Raw genomic sequence first — 17092 nt, forward strand, 5'->3', positions numbered from 1 at the left:
TTGACCAATAAAAACTTTTTGGGGGCTAAAAAATTTTTAGGTCAAGATTATCTTTGTTTTTTTCTTTAATACGGGTTTATTTCACCTAATCAACCGATTGGATGTCAAATAAACAGCATAGTGGGCCTTAGGAGGATTTTAGTGGTGGATATCCAATCACTGTTGTTTTCATGTGGTGTGGTTTACATTAGATTTATATCCCTCTAATTCTTGGGATGAAGCTCTAAAATGACCTTTAAAAATGGATGAACAACGTGGATGAAACATATACACCATGGTGGGTCCCACGGAGCACCAACGGTGGCTGGTGGCAGGGGGAGTGGCTTGAAACGGATTGGCTACCCCGCCCCCAGCCAATGGCTGATGGTCAGTGCTAGGTGGGCCTCACCATGATGTATGTGTTTCTTCCACGTTGTCCATATATTTTTCTAGATCATTTTATGATATAAGATAAAAAAATAAGGTATATCTAAATCTCGAGTGGACTACATCATACAAAATAGAGTTGAATGAATGTCGACTGTGAAAAACTTTTTGGGGGCTATAAAAGTTTTGGATCAAGCTTAACTTCTTCTTTTTTATTTTTTTTTTGCTTCATCTGGGTCTGCCTCCGGTATTTCGCCGTTATTAGGAAAAAAGTTAAAAAGAAAAAAAAAATTATGAGATGCCCATCTACCCCACCTGTGATGTGTACGCGAAATCTACTCAAGACCATCAGATGTGTTGGGAGAGATGTCCACCATTAATTTTTTATAAGGCATGTGGTGATGATCATGTGAAATCCACTTAAACCAATAAATGTCACAAAGTAATTTAGGCCATGGGCCTAAAAATCAAAAGAAATCGTAATTCAAGTGGACCACACTGAAGGAAACAGTTTAGAGGTAGGCATTGCCCTAAACACTCTTTTCAATAATATGGTCCACCTGAATCACATATAGGGCTGAGTTTTGAGCCGTACGCTTAAAATTGGGTCACACAGTTGATGGTTGGAGTGGATTTTGTAAAGAGGTCCCACCCCATACAGCCCACCCACCCCTTCTGTAATATTGGCACTAAATGTCAGTTTACACAGGGTGTACCAGTGAAGAACCGCATAAGTCCGGTTAATCATGTAACGTCCCGTCCAACCAGAACAGTGTACTGAGGCGTCCTCGTAGGATTTGCTGTAGGACCATTCATTTAAGTCACTCATAGTGAGGTATCACAAATAGATTAGACCAAGATTAACTCAATTGAATAGACCAGACGAGCCTTGATAGAACCCGTCAAGCCAGATGGTCGTTTACACTTAGCAACAGTCCGTGCGGGTTATACTGCACACGGGAAGGTCAGAAAATTATAAAAATTTAGATAAGCATAGATCTCACTGAGCTTGTGGGTCATCGCGGACCACGGACCTAGTGGACACCCAGAAGTGGAATCTGGCACTTGCCAATTGCGCCCCACCAATGCCAGAATCGGAATCTAGCACTTGTAAATGAAACTGAAATGTAAGACATTTCAACCATCGGATTTCTTTAAAATTTACGGTGAAGGCTTAATGTATTTTCCTACGCCCGTCCACAAAATCTGGGACCCGATTATAGTACGGTGACCGTTGATCGCGAATCAGACCCGTGCGACCAAACCCCATATCTGATCATTCCCAAATTTTACATAGCCCTTCATCGGGCCAAGGAACACCTATCCTATAAATTTTATGGTCAAAGGGCCGCCAGAATTGCCCCGATTATCCAAACAAGCTCTAGACCGCTCGTTGGTGGACCACTAGTTCCAAAACTATAGAATAATGTCCGTCTCATTGGGCTTGACGTCCATCGCGGGAATCGGACCTGGGTACTGCCCAGAACCGATCAACTTGAGCTAAAGGACGGGTGCATGAGAAGTGCAAATACCCTAAAGGAAGGAGTTGGAACTTAAGTGAATTGAGTCGTTCACTCTTATGCAAAGTTGAGGATTTCGGACCGTCGGTTTGCGACCAAACTTTACCCGTGGAGTAAGGATATTTTCCTGCTCATATCCGTATAGCCGCGGCCCCGATCGACCATCGGTGACCGTTGAACAGACTTCTTATCATATCTGTCGATCGGCGCATCCAAATGGCGGGCCGATCATATCTATGCATAGATCATCATTAGGGCTAGCTATCCTGCGGTGTATATTGACTTGTACACCTCATTGTGGGCCCTAGAGGCTGAAAAGACCTTCTCATAGGTCTAGTATAGTGAAAACCCATCCCTTAGGGCCATTTATACCAAACCTGAGACTATATAAAGGCCTCATTTGGGGCACCCCCTCTCCCTATACGAATTTGCCCTAGAGAAGGAAGGAGAGAAGAGAGAAAAGGGAGAAGAGAAAGAGGAGAAAGGAGGAGAAAGAGAGAGGGAGAGTGAAGAAGGGAGTGAAGGTGGACCCTAGATCGAGGTGGGGCCTAAAGAATCAAACCCCACAACTCCCTACCTCTTCTCCAAGAAGAATCCCTCCTCTACGACCGCCCATTCATCCCGTTGATCGTCTAGGTAAGACCCATCACCCCTTTTTCCTTAAAACCCTTGTGATGAGAAGGGATTTCATGAATTTCTAACATGCAAATGGTTGTTTTAGGGAATCCGGCCGTCCGACCCCAAAAGCCCTCATTCCTAAGTCGTTTCCAAGATCTCAACGATCCATAGGTGCGGACTATTATCCTTAGGTGGCCTAGCACCAATTATAGTTGGAGTTTAATGATTTTGTTTGCTTGGTATGTTGTATGGAAGAATCTAGAGGAACCTAGGAATGGTATGTTGTTGGATTGTATGGAATGACATGTTTAGTTCTCCTTGATGTTAAATCTTGCCTCTCATGATCTAGTGTATGGATGATTACATGCTCACGTTTGTTTGATTTTCTTTTCTCTCATATGTGTTGCTTCTTAGTGTGTTGATTTATTGTTCTTGTGTAATTGATCCCTTGAGGTGTAGGAAGTGCTTAACTTCCTCACCAACCCACACCACACACATACACTTTATTCATGATATTAATAGTTTACTTGCTAGAGAAATTTGAATTGTATGTTGAGTAACATGAGAACATGGTGTTGAATATGTTTGATGTTACATTGGTAGTTGGCATGCTATGAGTCACTATTCCTACCCTTGGGTTGGTCAGGAACATGAGGAGAGCGAAGGTGGTTCCGTTGGTAGGACCACCTTGAGGCTAAACCCATGGGTTTGGATAAGTACGTGTGGGCGCCAGTAGTTAGGCTACATGGGTCGCTTGTACCCGATGTCATTCCGCCACATACTTGCCTGGGCTCGTGCGGTTTAGTCCACTAGCTGACCCACCTAGTTTGTTAACCTTGTTTGCTCACATATGTATGGAAACTGAAACATTCCACCACCGTTGTAGCCCATCGATACTGAATGGAATATTGATGAGCCGGGCATGGTGGAATGGAACATTATGTCCGAGCCGTCCTGGGGTGACGCGCCTCCCGTAGTGACGCGAGCGACCCCACATTTAGCACCCCCATGTGCTTGAAGTCGGGATGGGGAAACCGACGGGTCAAGGATCGCGGGGTCTTGGCCTCACACATTGGGGGTCTTGGCCTCGCAACTAGTTCGGGACATTTGATACGTGGGGTGTATCGATTCCCCAATTATGGGATGAATGGACTTAACTAAGAACCCGGTTAACATCATCATTACATAGCATTAGCTAGGTTGGCGACTCGGCAGTCGAGGTCGCACTGAGGGAGTGTTGGCATTGGCGATCGTTAGATGTTGTCGTACGAGGGAGCGTTGTGGTGAGGGCATACATCATATCATCTTGCATCCATGCACATTAACAAGACTAAATAGATGTTTATGATTGATTGTTTTTCATTAAATTCTTATTATAATTGATGCTTGTTACGACTTAAGACTAATAGCACCCACTGAGTTGATCACTCACTCCTACTCTGGGACGGTGTTTTAAAACACCAACCAGATTCTAGCATGTTGTACAGATTTGGTGGAGCCCGGTGTGCGAACCTCGAGGAGGAGGGCGAGTGATCCTTACTTCCGATTAATGAGCAGGACCCCGTCGAATCAGTAGATGGGTTTGGATCGCTGCGCAGAGGGCTCACTTTATTCCTTTTTAACATATTATTCTTTTGTGATTTTGTTAGGTGACACCATGTGTGACCCTTTATATTTTTCTTGCTCATGTATATGTGTGTGTATATATATATATGTATGCTAGTTCTCTTTCATTTCAGTCGGCAGGTGCATTTGTGCTTATGTTCCAGGAACTCCAAACTGCGCATTTAAACGGGTCTTAGTTTCATCATAAATTAAAATTTAACTCATTTGATTATCTGACCATTGGATTGGTGCATAATGACAATATGGTTAAATTATCCACTGGTCCGATTTCAACAAACAAATGTCTAGGTTGGAATTGTTCAACCAATTTGAGTTTGAGTTATGAATCACTCGAAGTGAATTCATGGTTTGATTGGTTTAATTTGATTAGTTTGTGACATGCTGTGTATTGAGCATGACATTGTAACATTCTGGATTTTCACTATTTTGAATTTCTAAAAAATTCTTAATATTTTTTTAAAATGTAATTAACTTATATTATCACTTACTGACCATTGACACTCAATGTTAGTTTATACATGGGTGATAATAGTAAAGAACCCCACAAGTCCGATTAATTAACTGTAGGAAGCCAACGAATCTGCCCAATCACTTGAACATCAAGTTTAGCTCCATGATTTACTCACGTAGGGCCCAAATCTAACCAATCCATCGCTAACTAATCAAGACAATCATAACTAAATTAAAGATCTAATCGAAGCCGAGTTAGATAAGGCCCGGATCTTGACTAATAGACCAAATCAACCATGTTACTCTTTTAGCCTAAAACCGACGGTTTAGAGTCAACATGACCAAATCTCCACTTTCACTACTTATAAATAGGTCACACTATGAACATAGTTAATCTAAACCCTAATCATTGCCCACGAGAAATCTCAATACCCAATTCATTCCTAAAATGTCCCGATTTTCCGAACAAGCTCTAGATTGCTCGTTGTTGGGCCACTAGTTCTAAAACTATAGAATAATGTCCGTCTTACTAAGCTTGATGTCCATCGCGGGAGTCAGACCTGGGTACTATCCAGAACCGCTCAACTTGAGCCAAATGACGAGTGCATGAGAAGTGTAAATACCTTAAAAGAAGAGGCTGAAACTTAAGTGAATTGGGTCGTCCACTCTTATGCAAAGTTGAGGATTTCGGACTGTCTGTTTACGACCAAACTTCACACGTGGAGTAAGGATATTTCACTGCTCATATCCATATAGCCGTGACCCCGATCGACCATCGGTAACCGTTGAACAGACTTCTAACCATATCTGTCGTTCGACGCATCCAAATGGCCGGCCGAACATGTCTATATGTAGATCATCATTAGGACTAACTATCCTATGGTGTATATTAATATGTACACCCCATAGTGGGCCTTAGAGGCTAAAAAACCCTCCTATAAGGCACTATAGTAAAAACCCAACCCTTAGGGCCATTTACATCAAATCTGACACTATATAAAGGCCTTATTTGGGCACCCCCTCCTCCCATACGAATTTCATGTCCTAAAGCAAGAGAAAAAAAGGGGAAAAGGGAGAAAAAAAAGAAGAAAAAGGAGAAAAGAGAGACATTAGGGTATGGGTGTTGGTGCACTTCCACCCTCTCATACCCTCTTTAGCCACCTCGCCGTAGCCGGAGTCGTCGTTGGGGCTTTCCCGACAATGGTTGGAGGTAAGTGTTGAATCTCAAATATAATTTAGGGTTTCAATAGTTGTTTATCCCAAATCTCATAGGCTTGTATGTTTGTTTAGGTCATTCAACAATTTTCTCTAAAAACCTAACCTTAGGAGTTCAAAATCGGAGATTCCTTCTTAAAGGTGAGGACTATTATTCTTAGGTGGCATAACATCAATCTTAGTATAAATCTAATGATTATGTTTGATTGGGTGATGTATTTAGATAATTTAGAGAAAATTTAGGTAAGACCTTACATTTTAGATTCTCTCAATCAACATGGAATGATTATGGAATGTTTGTTGTTCTCAACATGATTGGGTATGAATTTGATAATTGTTTGTTCATTCCTTGCTTGATTTTTGTATAATGTTTCCTTATAACATGTATGATGCATTAACCCTTGTATATTTTGCACTATGAGATACATGAAATTCTTGGCTTCCTTACTAACTCGCACAACACACTTGCACATTTATTTCGTAATAATGTTAGTAGTCGCATTTATAGAGAAACTTGAATTTATATGTTTAATGTATGACTACTTGACATCACTTGTGCTAGATGATAAACTCTAATTTGTTGAAGTGCTATTGAATACCATTAAATCCCTAGGTTTCTCAAGAAACTGAGGCCAGAGAAGGTGGTCCCATCGGTAGGACTATCATGAGGCTAGACCAACGGATTTGGGCGGATGCAAACGGGCGACAGTAGTTGGACTACATGGGTCACTTGTATCCGATGTTGTCCGTCACGTACTCGCGTAAACTCACACGGTCTAGTCTACCTACTGACCAACCATGTTTGTTAACCATGTTTGCTCACGCATATATGAAACCTGGAACACCCTTCAACCACTGAAGCCCATTAATAACCATTTGAAGCCGATCCACTGACTCGAGAGCTAGACATGGTGGAATGAGACACTGTATCCTAGCTGTCGGCCTACGCTAGGGTGACGAGCCTCCCTGTAGTGGCCGTGAGCAATCTCTCTTCTCAACACTCCGCATGTGCTTGAATCAGGGATGGGGAACCCGATGGGATCAAGGATCGCGGGGTCTAGGCCTCACACGTTGAGGGGCCTTGGCCTCACAACCAGTTGATGGCAATGATACGTGAGGTGTACCAGTTTCCCCAATCTGCTGGATGAACGGAATTAATTAAATACTCGGCTAACATTATTCATGCATCGCATTAGCTAGTATTTGGTAACTCGGCAGTTGAGGTCATAATGAGGGAGTGTTGGTCATGTGCGACCGTGAGATGAAGTCGCTCGAGAGAGTGTTGTTGCGAGGTCATGCATCATATCATAATACATGCATATACATTAACAAGATTAGTTAGGGATCTGTGAATGTATACATTTTATTAAATTCATCATATAATTTATGCTTGTTGTAACTTAAGGCTAATAGTAATCACTGAGTTAGCTACTCACTCGCACTCTGGGACGGTGTTTTAAAACACCAACCAGACACGTCACTAGATTCAGGTGAGGCGGTGCTTGACGAACCGAGCGAGGTGAGCATGGATAGGGAAGAGGAGCTTCCCTGCTTCCAAACTTTAGGCGGATCCTTCTAGTCTGAGTTCGGGCTACCGCAGGGTATGGGCCAGGGCTCTAGTCACTTTGGGTCATGTATGTGTGGGACTAGTTCCCTATTTAAATGATTTTGAATTTGTGTTTGGATATTTTTATATTTGGACCACACCACTGAAAGCAGTGGGATTGAATGTCTACCATAAAAAACTTTTTGGGGGCCACATCAAGCTGATATTTGTGTTTTCCCTTCATCCAGGTCTGTGTGACCTTATGAACAAGTTGGATGGAAAATGAACATCATAGTGGGCCATAGGAAGGTTTTAACGATGGAAGTTATTGCCAAAACTGCTTTATGTAGTGTGGTCCACTTAAACTTTGGATCTACCTCATTTTCGGGCTAATGTAGAGCAGGTCTTGGACACTTTTGTGACAAAGATGGATCAGAGGAGGCCTGATCAGAGGCAAAAATGATTAGGATCGTCATAACCTTAAAATAGTCGTATCTCGCAAATTAAAATAAAATTTTCAACATACAGTATATGATTTTGGGGTAGAAGAAGGTACTTTATCCAACCAACCCTATTATGCTGGGTTGCTCATGCCGAATTTGCGAGATTCTATCAGATAGCTGTAAAATATCTTTTTTAATTTCATTTTTACTATAAATGGTAAGTTTTAATTGGTGTATAACTTTTCTTGGTTGGAGGGGAAGTCATGCCAACATGAAAAGGGCTTGGAAAATTTATGAGAATAATGTGGTTAAGCTAATTGGACACTTACTATTTTTTGACCAAAAACCATGAAGTCTAGTACGAATGCTATTTTTTTTTTAATATCATCAATATATTTAATTTTAAATTTAATTGAAATTATTTCTATTTAATTCGAGGAAACTTTGTAATGAGTCCAAAGAGGTCTGTGGATTCAGAGTAGTTATCCCTTGTGAAAGACTGTGATCAACCTCGTGTCCTTCCTTGCATCATGGGCACATGCCCTATAATGACCTCACAGAATGGATGGATGTTATGAATATAACACATACATCAACATACATCATGGTGGGGCACACAATCTGCTTCCGCCCATAACAGACCAAGATAATAGCTTGCAACACCATAAACCATGACAACGACATAATGTTGTTTCATGCTGTTATGAAAGGGGATAATGCTCAATAGCATGCCGTACAAGATTGCTTGATTGGATTTGGAAGGTTCCTATAAAAAGGGCTTCATTCCGTTTGGAAGGATCCTGTAAAAGAGGAGAGAGAGAAGAAAAAAAAAATACTTAACATTGCAATGGACTATACATACATACGCTTGAAACTTACATACATAGCATGCCAGTAAATAAAGTTTAATTGTCCAACTTATGGGGTCTTAGTTTCATCATAAATTAAAATTTAACTCATTTGATTATGACTTACTTATGCTTCATGCCCTGCTAAACTCTCAATTGTTTATGAGATCATCTAAATGTAATTAAAATTCGAAGCCCATTAGGGCACCCATGGCACCTAGGAATTCGGGAGCCGAGTTCCTACATGGCCTCTGAAAACCCGAGGTGTTACAGGCATCCTACTAGAGTATTGAATAATTCCCGAGGCAACCAATTAAAACATGAGCTTGCTATCACGAATAGTTATCAGGCATGGTCGACCATGACTTAATGTAATATTCACTTTAGACCGTGGAATTTCACAGTCAACCATGATCCGCTGTGATGTTCACAATCAACTATGGTGTAACCATTGGGTTTCACAATTTTGCGCGAAACAGGATATTTAAGTTTGATTTTTTATTAGGACTTTATTAAATACATAGTGTTTTCTTTCGAAGGGCTAGGGTTTATTAAGAGAGAGGATTTACTACACTTGTAAATGCCTTGGTAAGGATTTCTCAAACGATTTACCGTACATCTATAATAGAAAATGGTGAGTCCATACAATTCTAAGATTTTGATTATAGTAAATATAGAGCCGATTCACTCACAACAAACCATGTGAAACATGAAGTGGTGTAAATAATTGTAGGCTACCGGCTATCATTAGCCAATGAAATGAGAAAGAGAATGGCTACAGTTGTCATTTGCAAATGCAAATGGCAGTGTAAACTGATTTTTTTTTTTTTTTTTTTTAAATAAATTTTTATTCTTTTATCACTATATAATTTTTTATTTTTTTTAAAAGATTGAACTGCGTGGCTCTTGCCAAATAGCTTGAAAGCACTATATAACATATTGCTTGAAAGCTCTATATAACATGTTAAAAATGAATATGGTACAGCCATCTTACTGCAGCACAGTACATTTATAACAAGGATGTATCAATGAGAACCGTCTATATAATTCTACCTCATCATGGATGACAAGTATATAAAAATAAATATAAGATAGATGATCCTAGCCATCTAATCAGTCTCCTTCAAAGCAACGGTAGAAAACAATATGATATGTAATTTCTTAAAGAACAGGCTATCCATGGCATTTAAACTATATTGACGGTCTTGATTGCATATCACCTTGGCACGTGCGCAATGGGAGAGGTGGGTGTACCATATTAGAATTGTACTCCTTTACCGTATTATATCCACCTGCAAATGTGAAAATCGCCGAAGAAGTCGCTAACAAGAAGTCATCTTCGTTTCCGTGCGTTGATTTAAATCTCAAACGCCGTCGCGGAGAAGGAATAGAAGACGTTAGGAAGGAGTTGAAATTACGATAATACCCTTTTCTTAAATTTCCCTCTGCAAATGAGATGACGTAAGCGATGCCGTAGGTGTGGGAAGAGGAGCTAGTCAATGACATATCTAGATGGTTGTACAGGTGGGGCCCATGGACCAGTAATCCAGAACTTTGAAATGGTGTGGACCACCTTTGATAGACCATGGTCCAAAATAAATCGGCCTTTGTTAGTTTAATGTCGATCACTGCCGTGTTTTTTTAATCAACCGTCTATTTTCAAGACGTGGTCCATCTATTCCAGGGACCAACAAACCAATTGCGTGGATTACTGAAACGTGGGACCCACCTGTACAAACTAGAAAGCTTGCGCAGGAAGTTCCCGCGCAAGGATGCTGGGTGGGCCCACCACCAATGTTTGTGGGAAATATACTCCGTTCATCCGTTTTGCTAACTCATTTTAGGAAAAGCGACAAAAAATGAGGTGGATTCCAGACTTAAGTGGGCCACACGAGAGGAAAAAGTGGGGATTCAGTGAGAACCGTTGAAACATTTTTATGACCATAAAAGCTCTGTTTCAGACTAAATTTTTTGTATTTTCACTTCATCCATGTGGTAATGACATTATAAACGGTTTGGATGGCATATTCATCCATGTGGTAATGACATTATAAACGTTTTGGATGGCATATAAACATCAAGGTGCAGGCCATTAAGGTTTCAACGGTAAGTATTTCTTTCCCCAATTTTCCCTCTGGTGTGGCCCACTTTAGTTTTGTATCCACCTCATTTTTTGTCACTTATCCTAAAATAAACTCGCCAAACGGATGAACGGAGTATATTTCCAACAAACATGGTGGTGGGCCCCACTCAGCATCCTTGCGCAGGAACTTCCTGCGAAAGCCGCGTCCGCTTAGATAGCTACCGTTAACCGAGAGCACCAGGTGCGTGGAGCTTCCACGAGATCCACGCCAGGTGCGGGTTGGGTACCATCAGGAACTAGCTAGAGACGGAAGGTTCGGTCAGGGGCTTTGTAGGCCCACTGTGATATATACATTTTATCCTATCCGTCCATCCATTTTGAAAAATTATTATACGACGAGAACCCAAAAAGAAAGCAGATCGAATGGTCGAATGGATCACACCATAGGAAGCAGTAGTGACAATGACCTGCATCGTTGAAACATTCCTAAGGCCCACCGTGATGTTCATCTGCCATCCGAACTGTACATAAATTCACAGAGATCTGGATGAAGGGAAAACATAAACATCAGCTTGATACAAAACTTCTGTGATCCCCCAGAGGTTTTAACGGTAAGCATTCAATCCCCTCTATTTCGTGGTGTGGTCCAGTTGAGGATTCAATCTGCCTTATGTTTTGGATCCTCAACTAAAATTATTTTTTAAAATGGATGGACTGAGTGGATAAAATACATACATCACGGTGGACACCACAGAGCCCTGACAGGACCGTCCGTCTCTAGCTAGGTCCTGGTGGGGTTAGTACCCCATCCGCACCGTCCTCTGACGCATTTTTATCAAAACTCAAGTGGGCCCACACTGATGTTTATATGTCATCAAATCCATTCATCTGATGTGTTCCATCAGCACGAAAGGATTACCCAAAAGGCGTAGTATTAAAAAATTCAAGTTGGCCAAACTAAGAATGGTCTACCTGATGGACGGAGTGGATTTGATCTAAATTAAATCGTTTTCCCACGTCAGAGAAAGTTACTCCCGCTAAGTAACCACGCGAAGAACGCAGGAGTATTCTATGAATTCTGTAAATATTTTTACTAATTCCGCGCGCGCGTACAAGCCACTTGTGAAAACGGGGCTTGCATCCATGATATCTTATCCATCCATTAATCAAAACCATCGTGTAGATTCTCTCTAGATGGTCTACGATGTTAGAAATCAATGGACGGTTGAGAAAATTTTTCTAAGTTCTTATAGCCGTCCATTTTTTTTCAGAAAGCATGGCCCACATAATCAGTGGACAAGTCTGAAATTTGGGCCAGGCCATCTAAACATTAGGTCCCTGATGATGAACGCTCGGATTCATCATCTGTATGCCACGTGTTCACATGAAGGCGCACGTAAATTGGCTATCTGATACAAGCGATTAAGGTTAGCAAGTTCACACGCGTGTGCAGGGCAGTCCAATTACACGCGGCGTTATGTGCTATCATGGCATGTATCTTGAGATCCAAACCGTTCATCAGACGAATCTTCTCATTCGTATTCTATATGAATTATTTAAAAAAGTTTTTCATCCGTTCATTTCTTTGGTAAATTATGGCCCAGGAAGATCAGCCTGATTCTTGTGCCAGAGCATCAAAAAAATGAGAACCGACAGATGTCATGGATCACACTCTTGTATGCTTGGCAAGGGAGCGGATTGGATACTGAACGACTTTGGTTAGATATTAATGGAATGTTCCCTTTCAATGAATGCCACCCTGTTAGAGATCGGTTGGTAGATCTTTCCCCGTTTCCGCCGTGCACCCACTCAGCCACGAAACTGGATTGTCATTCAGAGTAAATTTAGTTGGGCCCAGTGTGATTTTATGTGATTTATCTAGGATTATACTGGCAATACTGATTTCAACCGTTGAAACCTTTCCAGTATGCTTAGACTCTGTGGGGTCAACTGTGATTTATGTATTTTATCCGGTTTGTCCATCCATTTTACAAGATAATTTTAGGGCCTTAGCTCAAAACCTAAGCATGTAAAAAGCTAAAATCGACCACACCAAAGGATACAGTGTGAATTGAATTTACACCGTTGAAAAATTCTTGGGACCATAGAAGTTTTGGATCAATATTATATTTGTTTTTTTATCTTCATCCATGTTTTTTGATCCTTTGAACAGTTTGGATGAAAAATAAACATCACTGTGGGCCTGGAAAGGTTTCAACAGTGGAAATCATTATTTCCACTGTTTCCTGTGGTATAGTGCACTTGAGATTTTTATAAGCTTCAACTTTGGGCTCAACGGATAAAATTAGATGGGAAAACGGATGGAAGGTATGGATAAATCAAATAAAATCACAGTGGGCCCAATTGAATTTACTCCATATGAGAATCTGGTTTTGTAGTCGAGTGGGTGCACGGCGGAAGCGGAGAAAGATCCGCGGATATCGAACGGAGTATCATTACGCGGATTGCGTCACCGTCTGGGCAGGGCTATGTGGAGCCCACCGTGATGTAAATGTTTTATCCACACCGTTAATCATTTTTATATTATCATTTTAAATTAACAGAAGAAAAACGAATCACTTAGACAGCTCCAGTTGGCCACATCAAAGGAAGATGCAGTGATAATGACACCCACCGTTGAAACCTTTCTAAGGGCCACCGTGATGTTTTTTTACCACCCAACCTATTAATAAGGTCATTAAGACTTGGATGAAGTGAAAACACAAATTACAGCTTGATCTGACACTTCTCCAGCTCCCAAGAAGTTTTTAATGGTGGAAGTTCAATCCACACTTTGTGATCCACTTAATTCTGGAACCATCTTAATTTTTATTTAGTAATTTAAAATAATTATATAAAAAAAATTAACGGTTTTGATAAAATACTTACATCACGGTGGGCCCCACAGAGCCCTGCTGGACGGATTAACATCCGGGTGGGGGTAGGACGCAATCCGCGTCCAGCATTCATTCCAAGGGAACGTACCAATTGCGTTGGCAGCTTGTGTTGGCGTGCGGATGAGACAACAGGACGCAGATTGCGTCCAACCCCCGCCCGGACGGTAATCCGTTCAGCTAAGGTTCTGTGGGGCCCAAAGTGATGTAAGTGTTTTATTCACACCGTTAATCGATTTTCTCAGATCATTTTATGGTATGAGACAAAAAATGAAGTAGATCCACAGATCTAGTGGACCACATCAAAGAAAGCTACAGTGATAATGACTCTCACGTTGAAACCTTTCTAAGGGCCACCATGATGTTTTTTTTAACATCCAACCTGTTAATAATGCCATAAAGACGTGGATGAAGTGAAAAAAAAATATCAGTTTGATCTGAAACTTCTCCAGCTCCCAAGAAGTTTTTAATGGTAGAAGTTAATTTCCAACTTTGTGGTCCACTTAAGCCTGGGACTATCTCATTTTTTTTACATATTAAAATTATCTGAGAAACATTATGAACGGCGTGGATGAAACACTTACATCACTTTGGGCCCCACAGAGCCCTGCCCCTAGGACGCAATCCGCGTCCGAGATAACATGGACATCCGCGTCCGGGGGTAGTAAACCTGTCTCCTCCTGTATTTCGTACAGAAATTTCCTACACCAGGTGCCGTAGGGAGCCCCACAACAAAATGTTCATAGTAGCCAACCGTAATCTATGTAAAAAATCTATTTCGTACAGTATCTGAGGAAAATCATTTTAGTCTGAGAAACCAAAAATCATACTGATCCAACACTTAATTACGCCACAATCATGGAAAATTACTTTTACGGAGATCACCGTTGAAACCTCTGGGCCCCACCCTAATGAATATATGCCATCATCTAATACGTTCAAAATATTATTCCAACCAGGATGAGGTGAAAAAGAAAATATCAGCCTGACGCAAAACTTTAATGCGCCAAACGAAGGTTTTAAAATTTTCTCCATGGTGTGGCCAATTTTATCATTGGATCGATCTTTCTTTCAGATATCACTCCTAAAACAATCTGAAAGAATATATAGACGGAGTAGATTTCATTTATAAATCAAGGTCGGCCCCACAGAGTCTTTTTTCTGCACGGGCTTTGTACAACTGGTGTTGTACCAAAGTCGCGTCCCCCTCCCTCTCCAACACCCAGGGTCATTTTTGTCAGAAATAACAATAGGACTATTCTACCCTTCCAGAGAACCTTCGGTAAGCTTAATCTCCAAGCCACCAATTAGAATTTTCAGTAGTTCAAACTCATTTTGGAAACGTCTAGACTCCTTAGACTTCTCCCATCTCAACTTATAAAATCCCAACACAAGACCCAAAATCCACCTCATAATCCAAACTCCAAAACACCCTCTTCTTTCCCTCCAACACAAGACCGTCCCAGCCATCCAAAAAAAAAAAATGGGCACCTTGGTGGGCCATGTAGCTCCTGGCTTTGGGTTCCTCCTCTTAGGCCTATGGCACCTCTTCAACCACATCAAGCTTCACTCCCTCAGCCCAAACACCTACACATCCCCCCCCTGGTTCCCAGCCCACATCCTAAGGCACCTTGAGCTCATCTTGATCATGGTGGGGTCCACCATGTCCATAGCCATGGAACTATTCATCGGCCCCGATCGCCACCAGCCGCTCGACCCCGATTGGACCATCCCATCGAACCACCTACAGAATTTTGAGCACTCCTTGATATCCTTCTCTTTCTTCATCTATGCCCTCTTCGCCATCGTCCTTGATTATATAAGGCCCCCAGCAGGCTATGGGCTGGCCCAATTGAGCGCTGCGATAGCCTTCGGCCAACAATTATTCATGTTCCACCTCCATTCAGCCGATCATATGGGCGTCGAAGGCCAATACCACTTCCTCCTCCAAATTGTCGTCCTTACCTCTTTTGCCACAACACTTATGGGGATTGCCCGACCAAGGAGCTTCTTAATTAGCTTCGTTCGATCGCTTAGTATAACTTTCCAAGGTTTGTGGTTCATAATCATGGGCTATGCTCTATGGACCCCAGGCTTCGTGGCAAAAGGATGTTGGATGAACTCCGAAGTAGGGCACCTTGTGGTGAGGTGTGAAGGTGAAAAATCACTCCATCGAGCGAAATCGCTCGTTAACATCCAATTTAGCTTTTCTTTAGCTTGTATGACCATTTTCGCGATGGTGGTATACTTAATTTTGCTCAGGCTATATAAAGAGCGGTCAGAGTACATGTGTCTCGATAGAAGAGAAGATGAATACATAGACAAAAGCAGGAATGACGATGACGACGAAGACCAGAAAGAGAAGATGCTTGAGGAATCGAAGAGCTTCATCCACATGGGGAAAGGGTTTACAGCCTTAGAGATGGAGAGGTAGAAAGGTCTGGGATTAGGTATGTGTCATCTTGTTTAGGTGGGAATCCACCTTGATTATGTCCTTAGAAAAATATGGGGTCCCTGACCTTTTTTGAATTCAATAAAGGGAATGGGAAAAACCCTAAGAAATGGAGGTTTGTGCTTAAAAAAAGTGCATGGTGTGTGGTTTGGATTGGTGGCTTGTAGCTGCCCTTTTTTCTGTTTGGATGTATAGAAAAAGTGTAAGAAAGCTGAATTAGGCTGTCTTGATACTGTTAAATTGTAGAGATTGGAATTGATTGTGTTTCTAACTTATTGCAATCTCTTTTTTAATGGTTTAGTTGGCTTGATTGATGATTATTGGACCTGACCCTGGCTAATTTTCATTTGGGTCTTATTAATATTGAATGGGCCTACCATCAAAGTTCATGTAGGTCCCACCTTTTCAGCCCATTGGATTCCCAAAACCAACTAATTCGGCAGATAGGGGAGGATGTCCCTTTTGCTTTATACCCTTGAAAGTGTGGAGTAAAAGGTGGTGGAATTCATGTATCAACCATTTCGTATACGACAGCCAGTCAAGACGGAGAAATTGAGCTGAACATCTGAGGGTGACCAAAATGAAAATGACCATCCAAACGCGCCGCAAAGCGTTTTGCACATTTCATTTTTTTTTTTTTGGTTGTGTAAATATCACTATATTAACATTCTAAATCATTCTTGATTTGGGTGTGTCTCCAAATTAGGATCTGTTGTTGTTTTCTAGCCAAACCCAATCTACCCATGTTTTGGGGCGGATCGAAAAATGAACACTTCTAATACAAACACATAGTAGAGAGATGGATGTGAGATAATTCTTTTTTCCGAGGCAAGTAAAAAATCTCTCTTATTATCAACCGAGGGTAAAAGCTCCAACGAAATAGAAATGATACATGGTAATTTCCATCTGCTCAAGCTGTGTGGGACCCACTACGATGTTTGAGTGTCATCCAACCATCCATTTAACTCTGTTCTAATGTTAGACTTAGATTCCAGAATTGCACCTTATTCATAGCTAAGGTGTTGGACATA

General features: G+C 41.3%; 1 protein-coding gene across 1 annotated transcript; it reads left to right on the forward strand.

Annotated features, from left to right (window-relative positions):
• The first annotated feature begins 15012 nt into the window (after positions 1 to 15012).
• LOC131227714 (uncharacterized) lies at positions 15013 to 16332 on the forward strand. Its single transcript, XM_058223517.1, has one exon. The coding sequence runs from the start codon at positions 15093 to 15095 to the stop codon at positions 16041 to 16043; it is 951 nt and encodes a 316-aa protein (XP_058079500.1). The 5' UTR covers positions 15013 to 15092; the 3' UTR covers positions 16044 to 16332.
• The last annotated feature ends 760 nt before the right edge of the window (positions 16333 to 17092 follow it).

The sequence above is a fragment of the Magnolia sinica genome, chromosome 15, assembly GCF_029962835.1.
Source record: "Magnolia sinica isolate HGM2019 chromosome 15, MsV1, whole genome shotgun sequence".
Lineage (NCBI taxonomy): Eukaryota > Viridiplantae > Streptophyta > Magnoliopsida > Magnoliales > Magnoliaceae > Magnolia > Magnolia sinica.

Bases quoted from the DNA above. Each gene is read 5' to 3' on its own strand.
- LOC131227714 (XM_058223517.1), top strand. From the start codon at position 15,093: ATGGGCACCTTGGTGGGCCATGTAGCTCCTGGCTTTGGGTTCCTCCTC.